At 32.7% G+C, this 18,878-nt stretch overlaps 5 protein-coding genes and 2 non-coding genes across 7 annotated transcripts; 1 reads left to right on the top strand and 6 right to left on the bottom strand.

Moving 5' to 3' along the window:
- The first annotated feature begins 1,351 nt into the window (after positions 1-1,351).
- Tsp_07229 (hypothetical protein) lies at positions 1,352-1,903 on the top strand. The gene has a single exon (XM_003381497.1). The coding sequence runs from the start codon at positions 1,352-1,354 to the stop codon at positions 1,901-1,903; it is 552 nt and encodes a 183-aa protein (XP_003381545.1).
- A 2,126-nt stretch (positions 1,904-4,029) lies between these two features.
- On the bottom strand, positions 4,030-7,295 carry Tsp_07230 (conserved hypothetical protein). Its single transcript, XM_003381496.1, has 9 exons — positions 7,126-7,295; positions 7,009-7,096; positions 6,746-6,962; positions 5,708-5,768; positions 5,564-5,655; positions 5,376-5,510; positions 4,819-5,170; positions 4,387-4,541; positions 4,030-4,100 (listed from the first exon to the last, which is right to left on the bottom strand). Exons 1-9 carry the CDS (start codon positions 7,293-7,295, stop codon positions 4,030-4,032), a joined length of 1,341 nt encoding a protein of 446 aa, XP_003381544.1.
- A 620-nt stretch (positions 7,296-7,915) lies between these two features.
- Positions 7,916-8,445, bottom strand: Tsp_07231 (conserved hypothetical protein). The gene is made up of 3 exons (XM_003381495.1): positions 8,218-8,445; positions 8,106-8,171; positions 7,916-8,080 (listed from the first exon to the last, which is right to left on the bottom strand). Exons 1-3 carry the CDS (start codon positions 8,443-8,445, stop codon positions 7,916-7,918), a joined length of 459 nt encoding a protein of 152 aa, XP_003381543.1.
- A 1,003-nt stretch (positions 8,446-9,448) lies between these two features.
- Positions 9,449-9,521, bottom strand: Tsp_07232. Its single transcript has one exon. It is a non-coding gene; the product is annotated as a tRNA-Lys (tRNA).
- Positions 9,522-11,773: 2,252 nt separating this feature from the next.
- Tsp_07233 lies at positions 11,774-11,846 on the bottom strand. Its single transcript has one exon. It is a non-coding gene; the product is annotated as a tRNA-Lys (tRNA).
- Positions 11,847-13,598: 1,752 nt separating this feature from the next.
- Tsp_07234 (Tau-tubulin kinase 1) lies at positions 13,599-14,841 on the bottom strand. Its single transcript, XM_003381494.1, has 6 exons — positions 14,794-14,841; positions 14,584-14,737; positions 14,256-14,470; positions 14,020-14,190; positions 13,760-13,953; positions 13,599-13,701 (listed from the first exon to the last, which is right to left on the bottom strand). Exons 1-6 carry the CDS (start codon positions 14,839-14,841, stop codon positions 13,599-13,601), a joined length of 885 nt encoding a protein of 294 aa, XP_003381542.1.
- A 777-nt stretch (positions 14,842-15,618) lies between these two features.
- Tsp_07235 (calcium-binding atopy-related autoantigen 1) lies at positions 15,619-17,961 on the bottom strand. Its single transcript, XM_003381493.1, has 9 exons — positions 17,837-17,961; positions 17,633-17,732; positions 16,979-17,156; positions 16,872-16,918; positions 16,714-16,810; positions 16,564-16,646; positions 16,307-16,501; positions 15,888-16,251; positions 15,619-15,785 (listed from the first exon to the last, which is right to left on the bottom strand). The coding sequence occupies exons 1-9, from the start codon at positions 17,959-17,961 to the stop codon at positions 15,619-15,621; spliced, it is 1,356 nt and encodes a 451-aa protein (XP_003381541.1).
- Positions 17,962-18,878: the final 917 nt, after the last annotated feature.

Below are 18,878 nucleotides of genomic sequence, written 5' to 3'. Positions count from 1 at the left end.
GATCATGATAATCACGCGCACAGCTTTCTTCTGTGTCAAGCGAAGTGAATGTGGCTAGTTGCGTTGCCACCGTAAAAAGTCATTAGGTGTCGAATTCAAAAACAGTGAGTGACCCAGATAAGCATGTCTATTTAACAGCTCTTTGTTCAGTTATCTCTTATATTTGTTGTTCATTTGTTGCTTCTGTATTTTTGGTAAAATGATGTAATTGGATAATAAAAACTTGAATTTGTTAAGAACAAGACCGTCAATTCTATTTTTCCTTATTCCATTTTTTAGTGTTCATCACTAGCTTGTGCTATTTTCTGTGTCGTATGTTTGAGAATTTTTTCACATGATGGAGCTGAAAAATAATAAAATTCAGTTTGTATTTCACTAAACCAACAAAAGTTAATATGCAAAAGGAGATGTTACACGCTCAAGCGCACAAATCATAATGATAATTGCTGGTCAACAAGTCAACAGTTTGCTGGTTAACAAACACAAAACCAGTGACTTATGCTAAATATAAATAAGTAAACAGATATAAATATAGGTAAATAAATAAATAGATACGTAAATAAATAAATTTGTTTAGGTTTGTATATACATGTATGTATTTTTTCATTTAGATATCTCTTCAGGCAAGTAATTTAGATTATTCATTTTTGTCAGCTATCTATTTTATTGGAACATTTTCTGAATGAAAATTGTAGAATATCATGAAAGAGATGTAATTTTGAAGGCCCAGCTGAACATGCAACTTCCTTTATGGAACTTCCTCGATGAACAAAATGGTTCAGTTTCAAAGCAGCATTTTTAGGTAACACTTGCTGACGACCATGACAAGATTTTGCAGCAGCGACTCCTTTCTCATATATCATCTTTTCAGTACTGAGTAATAATGAAACATTAAAACTGAAGACAGAATAATGTGAAGTTGTCAGTGTTTAATAGAAAGTGAAATAATCATTGAGACTCATGAGTCATCAGCCACATTAATATGACATCATTGAAGTTTTGGGTTTAGTACAGTTAATCTTGAAGAAATACTGGTAAACCATGAAAAAACTAACCAAAAATTCAAGGTATGAAGCATTTCACGTGCGTGAAAGCAGCCAGACAGAAATAATAGCCCCACTCAGGGTGTAACACTTTTATTTAAGAGAATGTTATTATGTATACTTCTAAGGGAAAAAATTTTACTTTAAATTTCTATTTCATAATTTATTTTAAAACGTTTCTTTTACAATGTTCAATTTTCCCCTTATCTTCTTTAAAGATAAATTAAAATTTTTTATTTTATTTAAACAATGCTATTTTAAAGTGAAATTGTTTAAAGTGTGCAGTGGCACATAAAACTATTGCGAAAATGAAGGTTGTTCATTCTTCGTTGTCGCTAGTTAGGACGATGCCTTGCTCTAGAGGTTCTCGCTTCGCTCGACGTTTCAGCCAAAGTTCCAAAGGCAGTCACAAGCGTAGTCGTAGTGCTAGTGGCAGTCGTAGCCGTAAGCTAAGCCGATCAAGAAGTCAAAGTGAAAAGCATTCTGCTCGACAATCCTTGAGTCGATCATCAGGATCAGAATTACAGAAAATACCATCAGCCGTACCATCGGATGGCAATGAGTCATCTTTGGAATTGATTTGTTCAGTTTGTTTGCAATCATTTCGATACCAGAAATCAGGATTGAAAAGTATGACAAGAAAAAGAAGCACTAGCAAGAAACTGACACCTAAAGCCGTTACCCGACCAAGATCTAAAAGTCGACGAAAATCTCGGCGTGCTAAGAAAAGAAGCGTGAAGAAATCTAACAGAAAAGCAGCTTTGATCAGGTCAACTAAATCCCGAAGAAAACGTTCTTCGTTGAAATCAACTATAACAAAGAAACGATATTCGTTGAGAAACAAAGCTACGTCTCATTGATTCACTTCAATGAAGATGAAGAATATAATAATTTCATGCTTTTAAAATAATACATTATATTGACTTAATTTTTTTATTTGTAACAAAGCCTACAAATTTTTATTCCACATGATTTTTTATATTTTAACATTTTTTAATAAAATAAAATAATTTTAATTACATATCTCATTGAAATTAATGGCATCATATTGAATTGAAATACTCCTTTCAAGCATCCATATAACGTACTTACAAAATGTCCTAAAATTTTATAACAGATCATAATTTCAGTTAAATAAATGAGCATTATGAATTAACATGCATATCATGAATTATTTGTTTATTATGACCACCTGTGATGAATTTAATAAAAAATAAGCGGAATCCATAATTGTTTCTTTCAGAAAAATTAGATGTTTTCTTTACATCATTAAAAGTTGTATACTGTTAAAACTGTATAAAAAAATTTTCAATTTATTTAATCAGACATTACTTCTGCTTCTTGATGCTTCTGCAACATTGTTTTCATCTATTTTTGAATTCCAAAAATAAAGAAAATTACTTTAATCTCATCATTACCTACTATGCTAAAAATGGCATAAATATGTATGATTCAAGGGATAAATTCAAAAGTCGGGAATATCTGCGCGGTGACTCTGCAATGTTAATCTTCTATCACAACATGATATGGCTAAGCAAAATGGCGTTTTTAACATTGTATTAATGTAAATATCACCTCTGGAAGAGAAAAGCTGTATTTTTGTTTCCATGCTCATTGCAACGTTCTGAATTTTACATAGAGGTAAAAGCGTAGGTTGTGGTTTTGTGTTTTATTTTATGCCATTTTCACTGTTTTTTATGAGATGTTGGTGATATCTTCGCCGATGTTGTATTTCCGAGATAATATTCTGAGCAAGCGTCTGTCTGCTCAGAGTCTTCAATTTCAATGATGAGTTTGAAAGTTACTGAAATTTAAAATACTTATTTACTGGTTTCTCTAAAGAAGCAGAACAACACCCCGCAAATATTGCAACAAACATACCGATACAAGGCACACATTAATTAAAAAAAGAAATATACGTTGAACAGACATTGCACAGTACAAAGCAAAAAAACATTTATTTACATATATTTCACTGTTCATATTAATAAATCTGAACAGTTAAAAATTGCTATTTACCGAAACTGTGAACAAACGGTTGCAGAGCAATTAAAAAACACTTGCAAGATATACTGTAAATATTTTATTCAACCTATTCGTATTCCATTCAAGCAAAACAAAATCAGAACTATCAAGCGTTCACAGCCAGGCACACACCTCTAAAATACTGTAGAGTAGTTAAATAAAAAATGAAGAAGAATAAGCGGAAGCAGAAAAAGCAAAATAATATTTTCATAAAATAAATATTATTTCATTTTCTCATTTCTCTTTCAAGCCAGCACTGACATAGATGTTTTGTTCTGTTCGTCTGACAGAGCCAGTTTCGATACAAGAGAACATTGAATTGAATAGATAGAAAACTGGGCATGCGGCATGTCGAATAAAACTTATTTCAGCCATTAGCAAACATTTCGCAACAGCAGCAAGCAGAGGACCATATATTACACTGCACTTTTTCAAACCATTTCACCATCGCCTGTGTCACCATGAAGCTGACACAAGCGGTCTAAACTTTTAAATCTTCTCCTTCTGTCTCCACATTTTTTCACTCTTGCCAGCACCAGAATCCAAAAAATGTGCAGCCATCTTCGAGCATGTGACCGTTGTAATGGTCATGTGATTGAAAACTATGCGCATTACATTGAGTCACATGCTTGCAGAGGACTATCATCATCATCATCATGATCATCATAGCGTGGTATTGTTCAAATATTGCATCATAATCATAATCATAATCATAATGAAAACTTTCTGTTTTCAAACTGATGCCCAGCTTTATTAATCTGCTGGCTAACTTAAACTGCAAAAACACCATATTATGAATGCTTTGTTTCATTCTGTGGATGCACTGAGAGAGATTTTCCCAATTTTGCTTTTATTAAATTCACAAAATTAAGTAGAAATGAATTTCAGTCCCTTGAAAAAAAAAAGAAATAACTTTAATTCATTTAATCTTTATTATTCTCCGCCCCATCTCAACGCATTTTCATTCAGTATTATCTTTTATCCTTTTCCTTCTCCTGTTTTTCTGACCAAGCAAAACAGCTTCGCACTGCTCTAAAAAATGTTCATTGCCACGTACGCATAATTGAATTTCATGTCAATTCTTATTCAACATTAAAAGCAAATTAATACATTTATCATTTCCAAAATTTAAAAATGATTTTTTTAATGAAACAATCATAATTTCATCAAAACTTACAATGTTATTTACTATTAGAAAATGTCGCCTTCTTCATGAATTTACATTTAATCACAAAAGTTTACTCATATTCACAATTATTCATGCACGATTAACAAAAAATTACTATTTAAATAAAGTTGAATTCAACTCTTCATTTACCGCTAACTTCTTTTACACCTCTGCAAAATTGATTGACTGCCAAATAATACACATGCCTTGCCAGATACGGATCAGTTCCAACGCATTCGCCGACAAATTCCCAATCCACATCGGAATACTCAGATACTCCAATATGATGGACACAGTACCGTAAACTTTAACAAAGCAATACATTATTTTTAAAATGCACAACAAAAATAAATTCAATAAATTTCTTACTTACCATTCGAAAATTTTTTCTCGGTATTCACTAATATCTGTCTGCTTTAAAATCCAACTGCACCTGCAACACAATTAACACTCTTTCATCATGTTTGCAAAAAATAAATTAAAAAACAATCAAACCAATGATTTCTCAGCTGAGAAAGTGTTCGCCCTGGCATTTGTTCTCTTACTTGAGACCAAGCAATTTCATTTATATGCACATTTAACAGTTCTGATTCAGTGCTTTTCTTCAAATAAGTTTTGATAGCTTCTAGAAATGTATTATTTATAAATATCCAAAATACAGACAAATGATATTCACCAATAAATGCAGTGTGTTCCTCAGGACTAAATCTTCCCTTTCGACGACGCATAGTTTTGTAACGATAGCCCACACTCAATGGAGTACGACCTAATTCATCACCAATTACTGCCCATTTCCGCCCATACTCTTGTACAAAATTTCCAAGAGCTTCAGTCTGTTCTTTGGTGTAATTCGCATGATTTTCATAGTTTGGGTGCAAAATACTTCTCGCACGCTGTATGACACTGTAACTTGAGCGCCACGGCAGTTTTCTAGCTTAAAATTAAAAAAAAAATTTTCAATTACGTAAATATTATACAAAAGTAAAATGCACTGATAATATACACACACAAATATGCATACATATTTTTTTTAACTGTCTAATTTAAACAAGCAAGATCAAAAATATAGAATAACATCATACGTAAAGCTTTTTTACCTAATTCAGCGTAAAAGTTTGTACTCTTCAAAAAAGACCTACGGTCAGGGATTTCTGAATTTTCTATGTAAAAGAAGTCTCGGTATTCCACGTTATAAAAGCGAGAAAAGCGCTTCCAATTCTTTCGAATTCGTCTATCTTCCTTTTCAGAAAAAGCCCCAACTTTCAATGTAATGTCTAAAATGATTGAAGCTGACATTGAATTCAATTTTTAATTTGAAAAAAATTACTCATTTCTTTCAGTAATTCTAGCTCATCTCTTGAAAGTCTTGAGTTACGACGATGCCAAAATGGTATCTCATCTTCTGAAAGTGGTTCAAACCTAAACACAGCAGAATACACAAGTAAATAAAAAGAAAGTTAAAAATCCTTACTGTGATTTATGTCTTTTAGAGGATTGTTCTCTATGATCACCCGTAGACATCGGTCGCACAACTATAAAATTGATCAGATAGCATCATAATTATATGTTATCAAATAGTATATATAATCTTCAAAATCTTAGATTTTCGGCCCTTTTGTCTCCTATTGAATTAAAATGCACATGATTATAATAAACATAACAATCTAAACTATTGATTTCAAAATACAACAATTTTTTCAATAAAATTTAAAATTAGAATTACTAATGCTGATGAAAATAGTCAACAAAACCAAGCTTCGGCCACTGAATGAGATTTTTACTGTCATCAGTGCTGCCACAGTTTATAAAATGCACGTACGTTTTTACAATTATGAATCGATAAATAAAATAACGATAATGTAATTTCGTGATAATTGCATATTTATTTATAGTGCATATTTAATTTATTTTCTGCAAAATCCATGCATTAATTATTTTGAAACAGTTCGAATTTAGCAATTTAATGAGACTGCAATTACAGTAAGAATATTTTACTTTCAAATTTAGCAAAAATGCGCTGCTTACAAATTAAACTTATGAATTCAAAGAAGAAATACATTTTACTAAACGAATTCAAAATTTTGTTTTATATTGTAATTTGTAAAATTATATTTTGCTGAAAAATAGCCGTACTTATAACTATTTGTTTGTTTTCATATGTTTACTTGCTAAATATGAAATAAATGCAGATTTGTGCTAATTTTATATTCATTTTTATTTTTCAATCATTAACGTTACGATAATTTCAATGCAATATCTATCTGTGCAGCAATGATAAAAATTATTGAACTTGATAATTAGTATTTTGTAAATTGCATTTAACATACTGTATTTTCTTGCAAAGTAACTGTTCATGAAAACTTCAAATTCTTTGACGCCTAGTCCTGGTGACAGAAAGAAATTGAACGTCACAAATTGTAATATATGTGGCTCAACATTTTTACATCGGGATAAGCAGAAGCACAGTTGCACAGAAGACGCTCCCTATTTTCTACGTAATGCAAAATACCCATCTTTATATGCACATGGTCTTTGTAACAAAGACGTATTAGTCGTCTCCCCAATAAATGTAGACACCCCTGATCAAATAGCGAAACTAAATCCTTGGTATCGTGACCATGTAATACTTCTTCACCCGGATGCAATGCAGCAATGCAATTTCGATTTAGGCGACGTAGTAACTGTTTATTTAGAGAATGCAGTTGCTGAGCCAGCTTTTGTTTGGCCTTATTTATTTCCAAGAAAATTTTCTATTTACTCTTTGGGAATAACGAAACTTTTGAAATTATCGTTGAAATTGCTAAATAACGATTTTGTATGTATTCGGCGAGCCGATACCACATTAGCCACGGAAATTACTCTGCAAGCGATGCAGCATTATTTCTTTACAAAATTTTCAGCATTTCATCAGTATTGCCGAAGCTATCTGTTACAATCAGTTCTCTTGAATGAACAGTTGATCTCCGTTCCATTCTATGGTTATTCCTGTGAATTTGTGGTCTCGGCGAAGGGGAATATTGAAGGAGAAGTCGAAGAGGTGTCGCGTCAGCTGAAATCATGTCAGCTACAAAATTCTACCGAAGACCAACGTGAATGTGAGTTTTTGCATGGTGAATGTTCATTTCCGGTATTTTACAAATTCGTAGAAAGTACAAAACTGATTTTACTTGGTTCTTCTGTTAAAAATGATCGCAATTTTGAAAGTCTGGCTGGTTTGCATCGCGCCAAATCGGCTCTTTTGGGTCATATTGTATATCCTTTGCGTTTGTTGAAAAATGGCACCATCCAAGCGGATGCTCTGTGCACTAAAAGCGTTCTTTTGTACGGACCGAGTGGATGTGGTAAAACTGAAATAGCCATAGCGCTGGCAGGTGAAATTGATGCCAGCATGATCATATTCGATTGTGACAATCCAAAACAGTACGTTGAACAGCGTAACCCAGTGCTGTACTTGTTGGACAATATGGAACGGTTGTCGAGTAATAAGAAAGCTGAATCATCGTGTTTGAATAAGGTGCTGAATTTGATCGATCAGGTGAACAACGGAACTTCATCGACCATGCTGATCGGAATCACTTCCGACATTAGCCATACAGATGCTCAGCTGAGGACTCGCTTCCACGTTGAGGTGGAAGTGTCGGTACCGGTCGCTGCGGAGCGTTTGGAAATTTTGCAAAATTTACTCGCCAAATTCAAGCACAGCTTGAGCTGCGATGATTTTGCCGAAATCGCCGACATCACGCATGGATATACGGCCGCAGATTTGCATACTCTGGTACGCGAAGCCTGCGGTTCCGCTTACATCGCTCGTCCCGACCAGCTGTCCATTGACAGGCAAATTATGCTAATCACTGTAGAAAAAATGACACCGTCGGCTTTGAAAGAAATTTCATTCGATATTCCAAAAGTTCGATGGAGTGACGTGGGCGGCCAAACTGAATTGAAAGAAAAATTGAAACAAATGGTCGAGTGGCCAACAACACGCGAAGAGGCGTTCCGTCGACTGGGAGCCAAGCCGGCCAAGGGGATTTTGATGTACGGTCCACCAGGATGTTCGAAGACCATGATCGCCAAAGCGTTGGCCACAGAATGCACGTTCAACTTTTTGCCGATCAGGGGTCCGGAGTTGTTCAACAAATACGTGGGCGAGTCGGAGAGGGCGGTGCGCGATTTGTTTCGTAAAGCTCGGCAAGTGGCACCGGCGATCATTTTTTTCGACGAAATTGACGCGTTGGCGGCAGAACGAGAAATTGGATCGTCAGGTTCGAATACAGTAGGCAACAGAGTGTTGACTCAGTTGTTGACTGAAATGGACGGCTTTGAAAGTTTGAATCGAGTGCTCATTGTGGCTGCGACCAATCGACCGGACAGAATCGACCCGGCTTTGCTCAGACCTGGACGATTGGACCGCATTGTTTATGTCCCTTTGCCGGACGTGACGACCAGGCAGGACATTTTGCAGGTTCGCTTGCAAAATACTCCCCTTGGTGAAGATGTCAATTTGAAAGAATTGGCTGAAATGACCGATGGTTATTCCGGTGCAGAGTTGGTTGCTGTTTGTGATGAAGCAGCTTTACAAGCTATCAAAGAAGATATAAATGCATGTGTTGTTCGATGGGATCATTTTCAAATTGGCTTACAACTCGTACCTCCTCGGACAGATAAAAAATTACTTGCTTTGTATGATCAATTCGGTAGATTATCTCAATAAATTAAAGAAAAACAATCTTATTAATTGCCTGCAGAATTAATGAAATTACATCAAGCAGTTTATTTTCAAATCGAACGTAGATTTAGATTAACCAGAAAGAAGAATAACATTTAAAGGATATCATGATGTTATAAAATAGTTATAAATTGTAATTTACAGTAAATTTGTAATATAAATTTATGAAAAATTTGATTAATAGTAAGATTTTATTTTCACGATTATGAAACTATAATCTGAGTATGCAAGTACAACAAATTATATTTTTTGATCAATTGATCTTATTCTTGTTTAAAAGAATCACACTGAATACTATATGCATATAGTTATGGCATGACAAATGCGTATTGTGCTCATAGAATGATTGTATAAGTATATTGTATAATTGAAATGTAGATAACTTTGAAGTGACATATGAAGAGAAACTATTGTTGATAGGAAGTTGTGGTTTATACTGTGAGCTTAAGATTTAATAATGGCATTATTAAAGTATTTGGAAAGCAACGCCTGCGCAGGGGGTCGAACCCTGGACATTTAGGTTAAAAGCCTAACGCTCTACCGACTGAGCTACGCAGGCTCGATAGAATTTGCAATGAATGGCTAATATACAAATACAATAAATAGCTGTATGTATTATACTATACATTATTTTTTATAACAGTTTGAACAGATAAATTGTTTTTGTCACATATTACTTTATTAATTTCAAGTATCAAAACCATTTTAGATAGATATCTCTTCCTCTGAATTATTTATTGCACATTTCCTAGCATCCTCACAATTTTTTTGATTTTGCTGTACAGTTATTAGATTTTGTAAAAATAAAAATAGTACATTCCTAAACAAACAAAAGCTTTTAAGTAAAGATAAAATGTACAATGAGATAATTTTAAAATGCACCAGTATTACGCTTAGCGCTGTTTCTAAGTGGTGTGTGACGTGGGTCATTTTTGCTTACTCATCGGCAACATGTGTATCACTAGACTTATCAGATGCATTCAATTAGTCAGCAAGTGAGTTTATTCATGGTAATTTGTTTGGAGTTTTTGTACTGTTATAGATTTTACATATTTTATTATGTATTTTTGACGCGTTTTGCCCATTACAACAGGAAAAAAGTGTGCAGGTGATGACACCTCAAAAATGCTGTGGAAAAGCATTTGTCTAAATATAGAACTACAAGTGTGGCGTTGGCTGGAACCTATTAAGCGACCAGTCGACGTTGGTGCTTCTCTTAATATGGCAACGTCTATTATATGAGCAATTATGAAAAATGTTGATAAGATAAAATCTTTAACATCTAAGACCTCGAATTTTTAACAACTAAAGTAACCTGTTCAATAAACCATTTGTTTGAAGAAATGAAACGAATGCTTAGTATTTGTGTAGATGATCAAGCGCAACGGTGCATGCCTTTAAAACAGATGCCAATTATGGAAAAGGCAAAAAGCATTTTTAGTTATATGTAAAAAGAAACTGGAGATGCATCTGAAAATTTTATAGCTAGCAGAAGTCGGTCTGATAGATTTAGAAAGTGAGCTAGCCTTCACAATATACGTATCAATGGTAAAGCAGCTGCTCAAATGTCAAGGCAACACAAGAATTTTTTGAGCAAGATGTTCAGCAATTATTAGAGCCCCACAGCGAAAATCCTAACAATGATGACTTCATGGGACTGTCAGAGCTATGCACTTATAATTCAGATTCAGGTGAATTCAGAATATAATTCACCAGTGAGATTGCTGAAACATAATTTTTAATATCATTTTAATATTAAAATTTCTCAACAACATCATTACCAAGATAACAAAAATCATGGTCCAGTTTGTAAAGACCACGATCCACATTATGAGTGGGGTGTTCTTGAAATAATTTCTTGCTATAAAGAAATTCTGCATGAGAAAAGACTTGAGAAAATACACTTATCATTATCATTGATTGATTGATCATATCATTATTAAGAAGCCCAGGCTTGATGAACCAAAGGCCGGACTTTATCACAATTATTATTAAGATCATTAAAGTATGCAACATTTTTATAAAAATTTTGAACAGATTTTGTTGAATGTATTCAAACTTTTATTGAAACAGATGTACTATAAATATATGCTACAATGGCCCCGTTTAACGCTGTTTCGCTTTTAGCGCTCTTTTTCAAGAACGCATCATGGGCGTTAACTTAGTATTGGTGTAATTACAACAATTTTTTATTTCATTTTAAGCACAAATTGATTTTCATATGCATAGTATTGCATTGTATAAAATGCAAAAATCATTTTCTTTTCAATTATAGTTAAATAAAATATATAATTAAATGTTTCTGTTAAAAAATAAACAGTATGTATTTACTGATACTAGAAATCAATAATTAAAAAATTATTCACTCTGAAATGGATTAACTTATTTTTAAATCTGTTCATTTAATTTGTTTTTCTATATGAGGAAGAACTAATAGATTGCAATGAAAATGTATATTGGACATTTAAGTTAAAAGCTAAAGACGGTTAGTTTATCTTACCACTTCTTGTTTGTGCATGCATTTACCAAAACATTATACATGTAGGCTAAATATAAAATGCGCAACTTTTCGCTGCAAATACAAACTTTTAATAATAATTTAAAACATTTATATAAATGATACCACAAAAATATACAACTTTATAGCGATAATTTGCTTATTTCCAGAGATAAATTATTACACTGTTCTAGAACATCTTATTTTGTAATAAACTTGGTTTTCATTGTAATTTAAAGTAATCGTGAATGCTGAAAAAGAAAATATAATCACGAAGTTTGATTACTAATAACAACTTTTGTGAAAAGTAGAAACGCCTGCGCAGGGGGTCGAACCCTGGACATTTAGGTTAAAAGCCTAACGCTCTACCGACTGAGCTACGCAGGCTGACATACTTATTTTCTTTTGAACATTTTATTCTGTTTAATTAAAAACCAGAATTGAATAGAAGCTTTCAAAAATTTTATTCATTTTCCCAGTTTTTTCCATTACATTTTTTTTATTTTGTAAACTGACTGTTTTTGAAATTTATCAGTCAATCTTTCTATATATGGTAATTTATCTATGTGTAACATATAAAACATTTCTAATCGTTGCAATTTATTGACAGGAAATATTTCCCTAGATAAACAAATAGTAAACGAATGTTTTCATTGCAACAATCATCTCAAAATAGTAGTTGCATGCCATACATCACCTGCCACTTAAAAATTTTTTTTATATTACAACAGTGGAACATTCTAAAGATCGGTTCAGTGAGCATCTAGGCTATAGTTACTTGTTCATGCTGTATTTGTGCAATATACCCGCTGTTTACTGAATAAACACCTACAAATTTACTTACTACAGTACGCAATTGCATTTGTTTATTAAAAATTATGAGCAAAAAAGTTTTAATCATAAACATGCTAACAATATTTTACAGCTAAGTTTTTTTGTGCAATTATAAAATGAAGTAATTTCAATTTTTTGTAAATTAATATGGGGTGCGATAGTTATAAAATTGTTTAAAATACGTTTTGTCATATATTTAACGAGCTGAACTTTTTGTAGGAATTGTAAATAGAAATAGATGACCCTTACCTCTGAAGCAGTGGCCGAAAGATAGTCATACGATATTTCATACGTGCAGTAGTTACATTAATTCATGCTGACTTGCACCCATTGGCATGTAAATTGCATTATCTCAAAAAATCATGCCGTTTGCTGAGCTGATTTCCATTGTCATTTAATTTTTACGACTAACAAAATCAAAAAGATACGTAATTCCTTTGTTTGTCTTTTTGAATTATTGTATTTGATTAAAATCATATTTTCACAGTTCTGAATAACGTATTTCAAATTCAATTTTTTGATGATGTTTAAATGTGGCGCTGTGCAACTCTTTGATTGCTATTAACAGTTAGTTAACTGGACCGAGCATAAAAGTTTTATATTTGTACTGAATGCATTGAAATTTGTTTCACAAAATCTTGTTTTCAATGAAAGTTCAAGCAGCTTATTTTATTCTTAGCTATTTTCATATTGTGTAGACAGTGAATACTTCATACAGTTCCAAAATTAACAGTTACAAAGTTTGCTTAAAGTTTCGAGATTAAGTTAAAATTGAAAATTATTTTTTAAAATGAATTTTAGGATAAATATATTTTATTAAAATCTAAAAAAACAAATTTTTAACAGGTTTAATAAATTACGCGCAGTGAAAATTAATTCAACATTAAAAAATTTTATTGAACTGCTGTAAAGCCACGATTTTCTTAAAACTGTAGATTTCAATTAAATTAACAATAATATTTGCTACATAAAACAATACCCATATAACAATAATGTTACAATGACATTTTGTTCATCTCACATGGTTGAGTGGCATATTGAACTGACATTTTGCAATGCTAAAAATTATATTTCAGCAATCTCAGTTCAGCAAAAAATATAACATATTAAAAGCTAATAATAATCTAAAAAAATCAGTAATTAATACTTTAATTTTTTCTTTTAATGCTTCCATTAATGAAACAAAAAATTCCGTTTTTATATTAATTACAACTTAATAAACTGCAGCTGTTCTGAATAAATTTAATTCAAATCCAATCATGACAACAACTGACAAAGAAGATTGAAACAGATTTTTTTCATTCACTAAAATTCCCAATCGAACGGCTCATCCTCTGAAATGCTGAACTCGTACGCACTTTTTTCGATTAATATATTCAAAAATTCATAACATGGTCGATCTTCAAATCTAAATGCAATTTGAAAAGTATGAACTGTCAAAATTCAAGCTAGAAAAATCAAAATACTTCAAAGTTGACAAATGCAAAGCGAACAGATTAAATTCTGGTAAGAGTTCTTCGCACAGCGTTCCCAGGGTAATGGATGATTTCATCTGTAAAATTTTATCGTTATCATGTATACCCTGCCATGGCAAGGAGCCGGTAAACATTTCAATTATGCTATAAAACAGAGACCACAAATCGTCTACACGTCCAATATCCTAAACCCAAATACACTGCTAAAAGTAGACAAACATTTTCTTCCAATCACCGACTTCATCGATTACCTGATTAAGATGGGCTTTTATGGATGCATATTTTCGCGTTCCTTTGAAACAAGTTATCTTCCGTTTCTTTATCAAGTGCTTATTTTCATCAATGTATTTTCTCGACAATCCAAAATCAAAAAGATAAAGTCTTCTTTTGTTATATTCACTAGTTCCAGTAGCGAGATTTGCCTTACAGGATAAAGAATAAAATCATTATATTAATTTTTAACAGTGTTGCTTAAAGTTATATCTACCAATTTTATATCACGGTGGACATAGCCTACATCGTGCAAATCTTGAATGCAACTTAAAATATCTGCACAACAACGCACAGCAGTATTTGGGCTAAACGCAAGTGACGGCATTTTCAGACGTCTTTCATGAAGCGTAGGTCCCAATATTTCCATAACAATGTACGAAATATCTCGCCATTTACCATATCCAAACAGACGAGGACAATGAACACTTTCTAAATTATAATTATTAAAAATTTATAATCTCATCTTTACAAATATCATGTAAATCAGAAATGCTAATATTGCCAAACAAAACTTTTCTAAATATAATATCAAAAATACTTACTATGATAAGCGAAAAACACTTTCAGCTCTTGATCTATAGAATCCTCTTTCTCTTTGACTTTCCGGTGCTCTGATTTAACGGCAGCTGACTTTCCTGTTCTTAGATCATCAGCCACATGCACCCTGCCGTAGCCGCCTTTTCCAATTAACATTTTCTGAAATTTAATTTACTTTAATTTGAAAAAAAATATAAACTTAAAAAATAACAAACAATTTTCCAACGATTATCAATTATTTCATCAATTTGAAATCCCACCATAATGGTAATTTTTTTCAAACAATTGCTTTCTCCAACTCGATTTTATAATTGCAGAACAATAGGTTGGTTCAATTTCAGCTGACAATGCATGCTACCTTTTAACAACTTTTTCTGCTCACTTTAAACAAACTTTAGACAAACTCTTTAAAATGTCTTTATGAATACATTTTAAACTGCAAATAAGAAATAAAATATTCATTTAATATTGCTTAATAAAGGACCACTAAATGAATAATTTGCATATATGTTCACTTCTTTACAAGACAAGGATACTGAAATTACATTAAATTGCTAATATGTGTCTTGAAGAATTCATCAGGTTAATTACTATACTACAATCACTGATTTACAACGATGAACAGCTTTAAATAATGATAATAAATAATTCCAATGCACATGCATCTCTTCTGTTTGATCATATTTTTCTTGCCTCTTTTATCTTATCGAAACTAAAACTGAAAGACTGGAAAAAATGATACGGATTGTTTCAATGAATAAAAAAATAAAAAGAAAATTTAATAAAAAAATATTCAACCAGCTAAAAGTCAAATAATTACTTGCCAATTAAATTGAGAGTTTGGTTGGTGCAAATGAATTTTTTTATCTTCGAAAAAAATTTATTTGTAAAATTAACGTTGGGTAATTTTTGAAATACATATATAATGAAATAATTTACAAATTTATTTTCAATTGTTAAACAGACAATGAAGAGAATATTTTCACAGAAGACGAATGAAATAAAATTCTGCAGTTAATGCAGTTAAAAAATTCGAACATTCAACAATGACGGCGTTCGTGATGAAAATTGATTGCAGTTTGAAAAGCACAACTCAGCATAGCTTTCAAAACAGCGCCGAAATGGGGATAATGTTGCTCAGAAAACCCGAACGTGAAACGACTTCTCATGTGGCGACAAAACTCATCGCTGTTCAATATTCCATCTCCTGGAATTGTACTTGATTTTCATTACAGTAAGCATGATAAGAAATTTGTTTTCGCGACAAATTTTCTAGAAAAAAAAGCAAATCAACGACCAATCGACGTACCGTTTTCATCAAAGATGGCAAATAAAATTTCCGCGATGTGGTCGAGATGTTGTTGCCGGCTGTTGGCAAACAGGTTAACAATCCGTTTGAACTGTTCGACGTCGACAGTCAGGCCATTCAGGTGACAAATTTTCAAAGCCGTCTCCAGCTCGTCGAGTCGATTCAACAGTTTGAAATAGTGGAAATAGTCTTGGAAAGAAAAGCGACAACTCCGCCGCCGGCAATTGTTGGCGTGCTTTTGAACACCACGCATCATTTGGTTCAACTTTTCACGTTCAACACGCGAATGAAGCAAAACCAACTTGGCAAAGCCGAACGCATCCACTGTGGTGGTGGTCTCATCTGCATGTACGTGCTCGTTGAACTGAATTGCAAATGGAGAAAATTATGCAAATCAAGTGTACAATTATCATCAGTACTTGAAGTTGTAAAATGAACTCTTGGAAGTGTTGACGAAATTCCAAAAAATCACTGAAACTGACAGTTCGTTGCAAAGTTGGTCCGAAGAAGATTTTCGCAAAAATCGACTCTGGCTCCAGCGCAGAATGCGCCGCATTCAGCGACGAATCACTTCCTCTTTTGCTCATGTTCGCTTTTTGGACGAGAAGTTGCATCTGAAAAATCAGTATAAATGTGGAAATTTTTTGAAATTTTCAAATTCAATCAATTGCAAAACTTGATTAAATTCTTCATAATGCAATAAACCATCATTGTTGTAATCAAACATCTTGAAAGCGATGGCAATTTGTTCTGCAGAAGCTAAAAATGTTGTTTCTCGTCTGATAAAAAAAAGTCACACTCTATTCCGTTGTGCATTCACATTCACCTGTCAGTAGTACGTTGAATGCGAATATAAAATCTGCATATGACATTAACGATTCTTCTGATATGCTGGAAAAATCAACAGTTTCCACGCTTTCTGTCTGAAAGTTGGATGTTTCGTTTTGTTTTTTAAAATTTTTACAAAAATTCAAAATAAATTACAATGCCAACTTGACGTCGAATACGGTGAAACTGATCCAACCTCAAACCTGAATATTAATTAAACAGCATAAAATTCTGTTTCACGGTGATGTAGATGATGCAGTTACCATTCGGTTGCAACATTCCTGGTGTAATGGAACGAAGAAAATCCTTGAATGTCATGTAAATTTTACACTTTTCGTCCCCACCTTCGTCCACCGGAGAGCATAATTTGATTGTTGCAAAGTAGCGAAAAATTTTCCAAGTAGACGAAAATGTTCGAATGCGATTTTCATATTCTACAATCTGAAAATCAAAATTATTACTTCTTTTCTAATGGCATAATTTAACAAAACAAAAAAATTGAATCACACTTGCAACACTATTACTATTACAGCAGAACAAAATAATTACACTTTAATTATTATTAATCCGTTTATTCGATATTCTCCAATTATACAAACTGACATAATGATGATGATGATGATGATAATTTCTTTTGTATTACATTAATTACGTTATTAAATTATTAAAATTGCGCAAGCATAAAATTCAATAAAAAAGGCAAAAGCATATGCATCGCATATATTGTTCAAAAAATGAAAAACCAATAAAATTGCAATTTCTCATTTATTCCAAGCATTCAGCACCGGAAAAGCTAAAATTGAAAGAAATCGAGCACAATGCAACCAGAGGAGCAAAATAACTTGCCAACATAAAATTAGTATTATTATTTCGCATGTTTTTTCTTTAAATTTTTAGTCAACATTCAAATCCTTAACTCTTTTCTCACGGAACGTCAACTGGGCATTGTCGTCGAACGTTGCAGCATCCTTTCGGCCCACAATATATTTGGCTGAATTTGAAATTTTCTCCGACCACCTGACAAAACAACAGAGTATGCGAATTGGAAAAGGATTATTTTAAAACGATATTCAAAAATGGAATCACCAATTGTAATTCAAAAATGTCGACACAATGCATACTGTCGATATTGTGAACGACACGGCAAAAGCAAGTGTGGTTTTGGCTCGCCCGTGGCTAAAACCGCTGTAACCTTTGCCGGATTTGTGACATTGCAATATAGTGAACATTGACGAGCGTACAGCATTTCGACAAGTGAACTTTTTCAAAAATATGCTGCTCATCTATACCAGCATCAGTATCAACAATTAACTCACCGTGTTTCGACAAATCCAGCTCTGCACAATTAAGCGGCTAAATCAAAATAACTGACTGATGATATTGATTGCTTTTGCAAAATGAATACAAAGGGAATTATTCAATTCCAATCTTTCCGCTTTGAGCAGCGTTGTGCTTGCAAAAATCAAAAATGAAAGTGTCATTTTACAATGTTTATTCAGAAAAAAGCAATTCATAATTTGAATTTTTCCACTTACGCTGTTTACCCGTTTACATTAAAATGAGAAGAAGAAGAAGAAGAAGCATTTTCAACGTTCAACGCTATTAACACGTAAGTTGGTTGGTATGAATGATCTGTATTTCTGAAAATATTTTACACCTTTCTCCGCTTCAATGCAATAATTTTACATCATTCATCAAAAAAATAATTTTAAATAGTAACTCACCTTCAATCTTTGCATTTTGTCAAGTCAATCTTAAAATTTGTAATTGCATGGTTTTTACGTATCAAAAATAACTTATTGAACAACGACAAAAAACAAATTCACCATCAGTAGTCACATTTCTTTGCCGAAAGTTGAATTCAAGCTTCACTTATCCACCACCATATATATGAACACAATTTTGCCAATAAGCATCATTCACGTGAATTACCCAACAACAACAACAACAACAACGACAACGGCAAACAATTATATCATGTGTCGTGTCTAATAAAACTTATTTCTCATTTTCAGTCCAAATTTCGTTCGTCCGTTCATTCATTGCATGCATATGCGTATTGAAACAGCAAATCATAAAACACTAACAGCATCATCAGACAGTGAACGCTTTGCATGTATTGTCATTATTGCACTCTTCTCGCCGTATCTTGAACTTTAAAAA

Source organism: Trichinella spiralis (genome assembly GCF_000181795.1).
Source record: "Trichinella spiralis strain ISS 195 chromosome Unknown Scfld1, whole genome shotgun sequence".
In the NCBI taxonomy this organism is placed as follows: Eukaryota; Metazoa; Nematoda; class Enoplea; order Trichinellida; family Trichinellidae; genus Trichinella; species Trichinella spiralis.
This window is presented reverse-complemented; position numbering and strand designations above follow the sequence as displayed.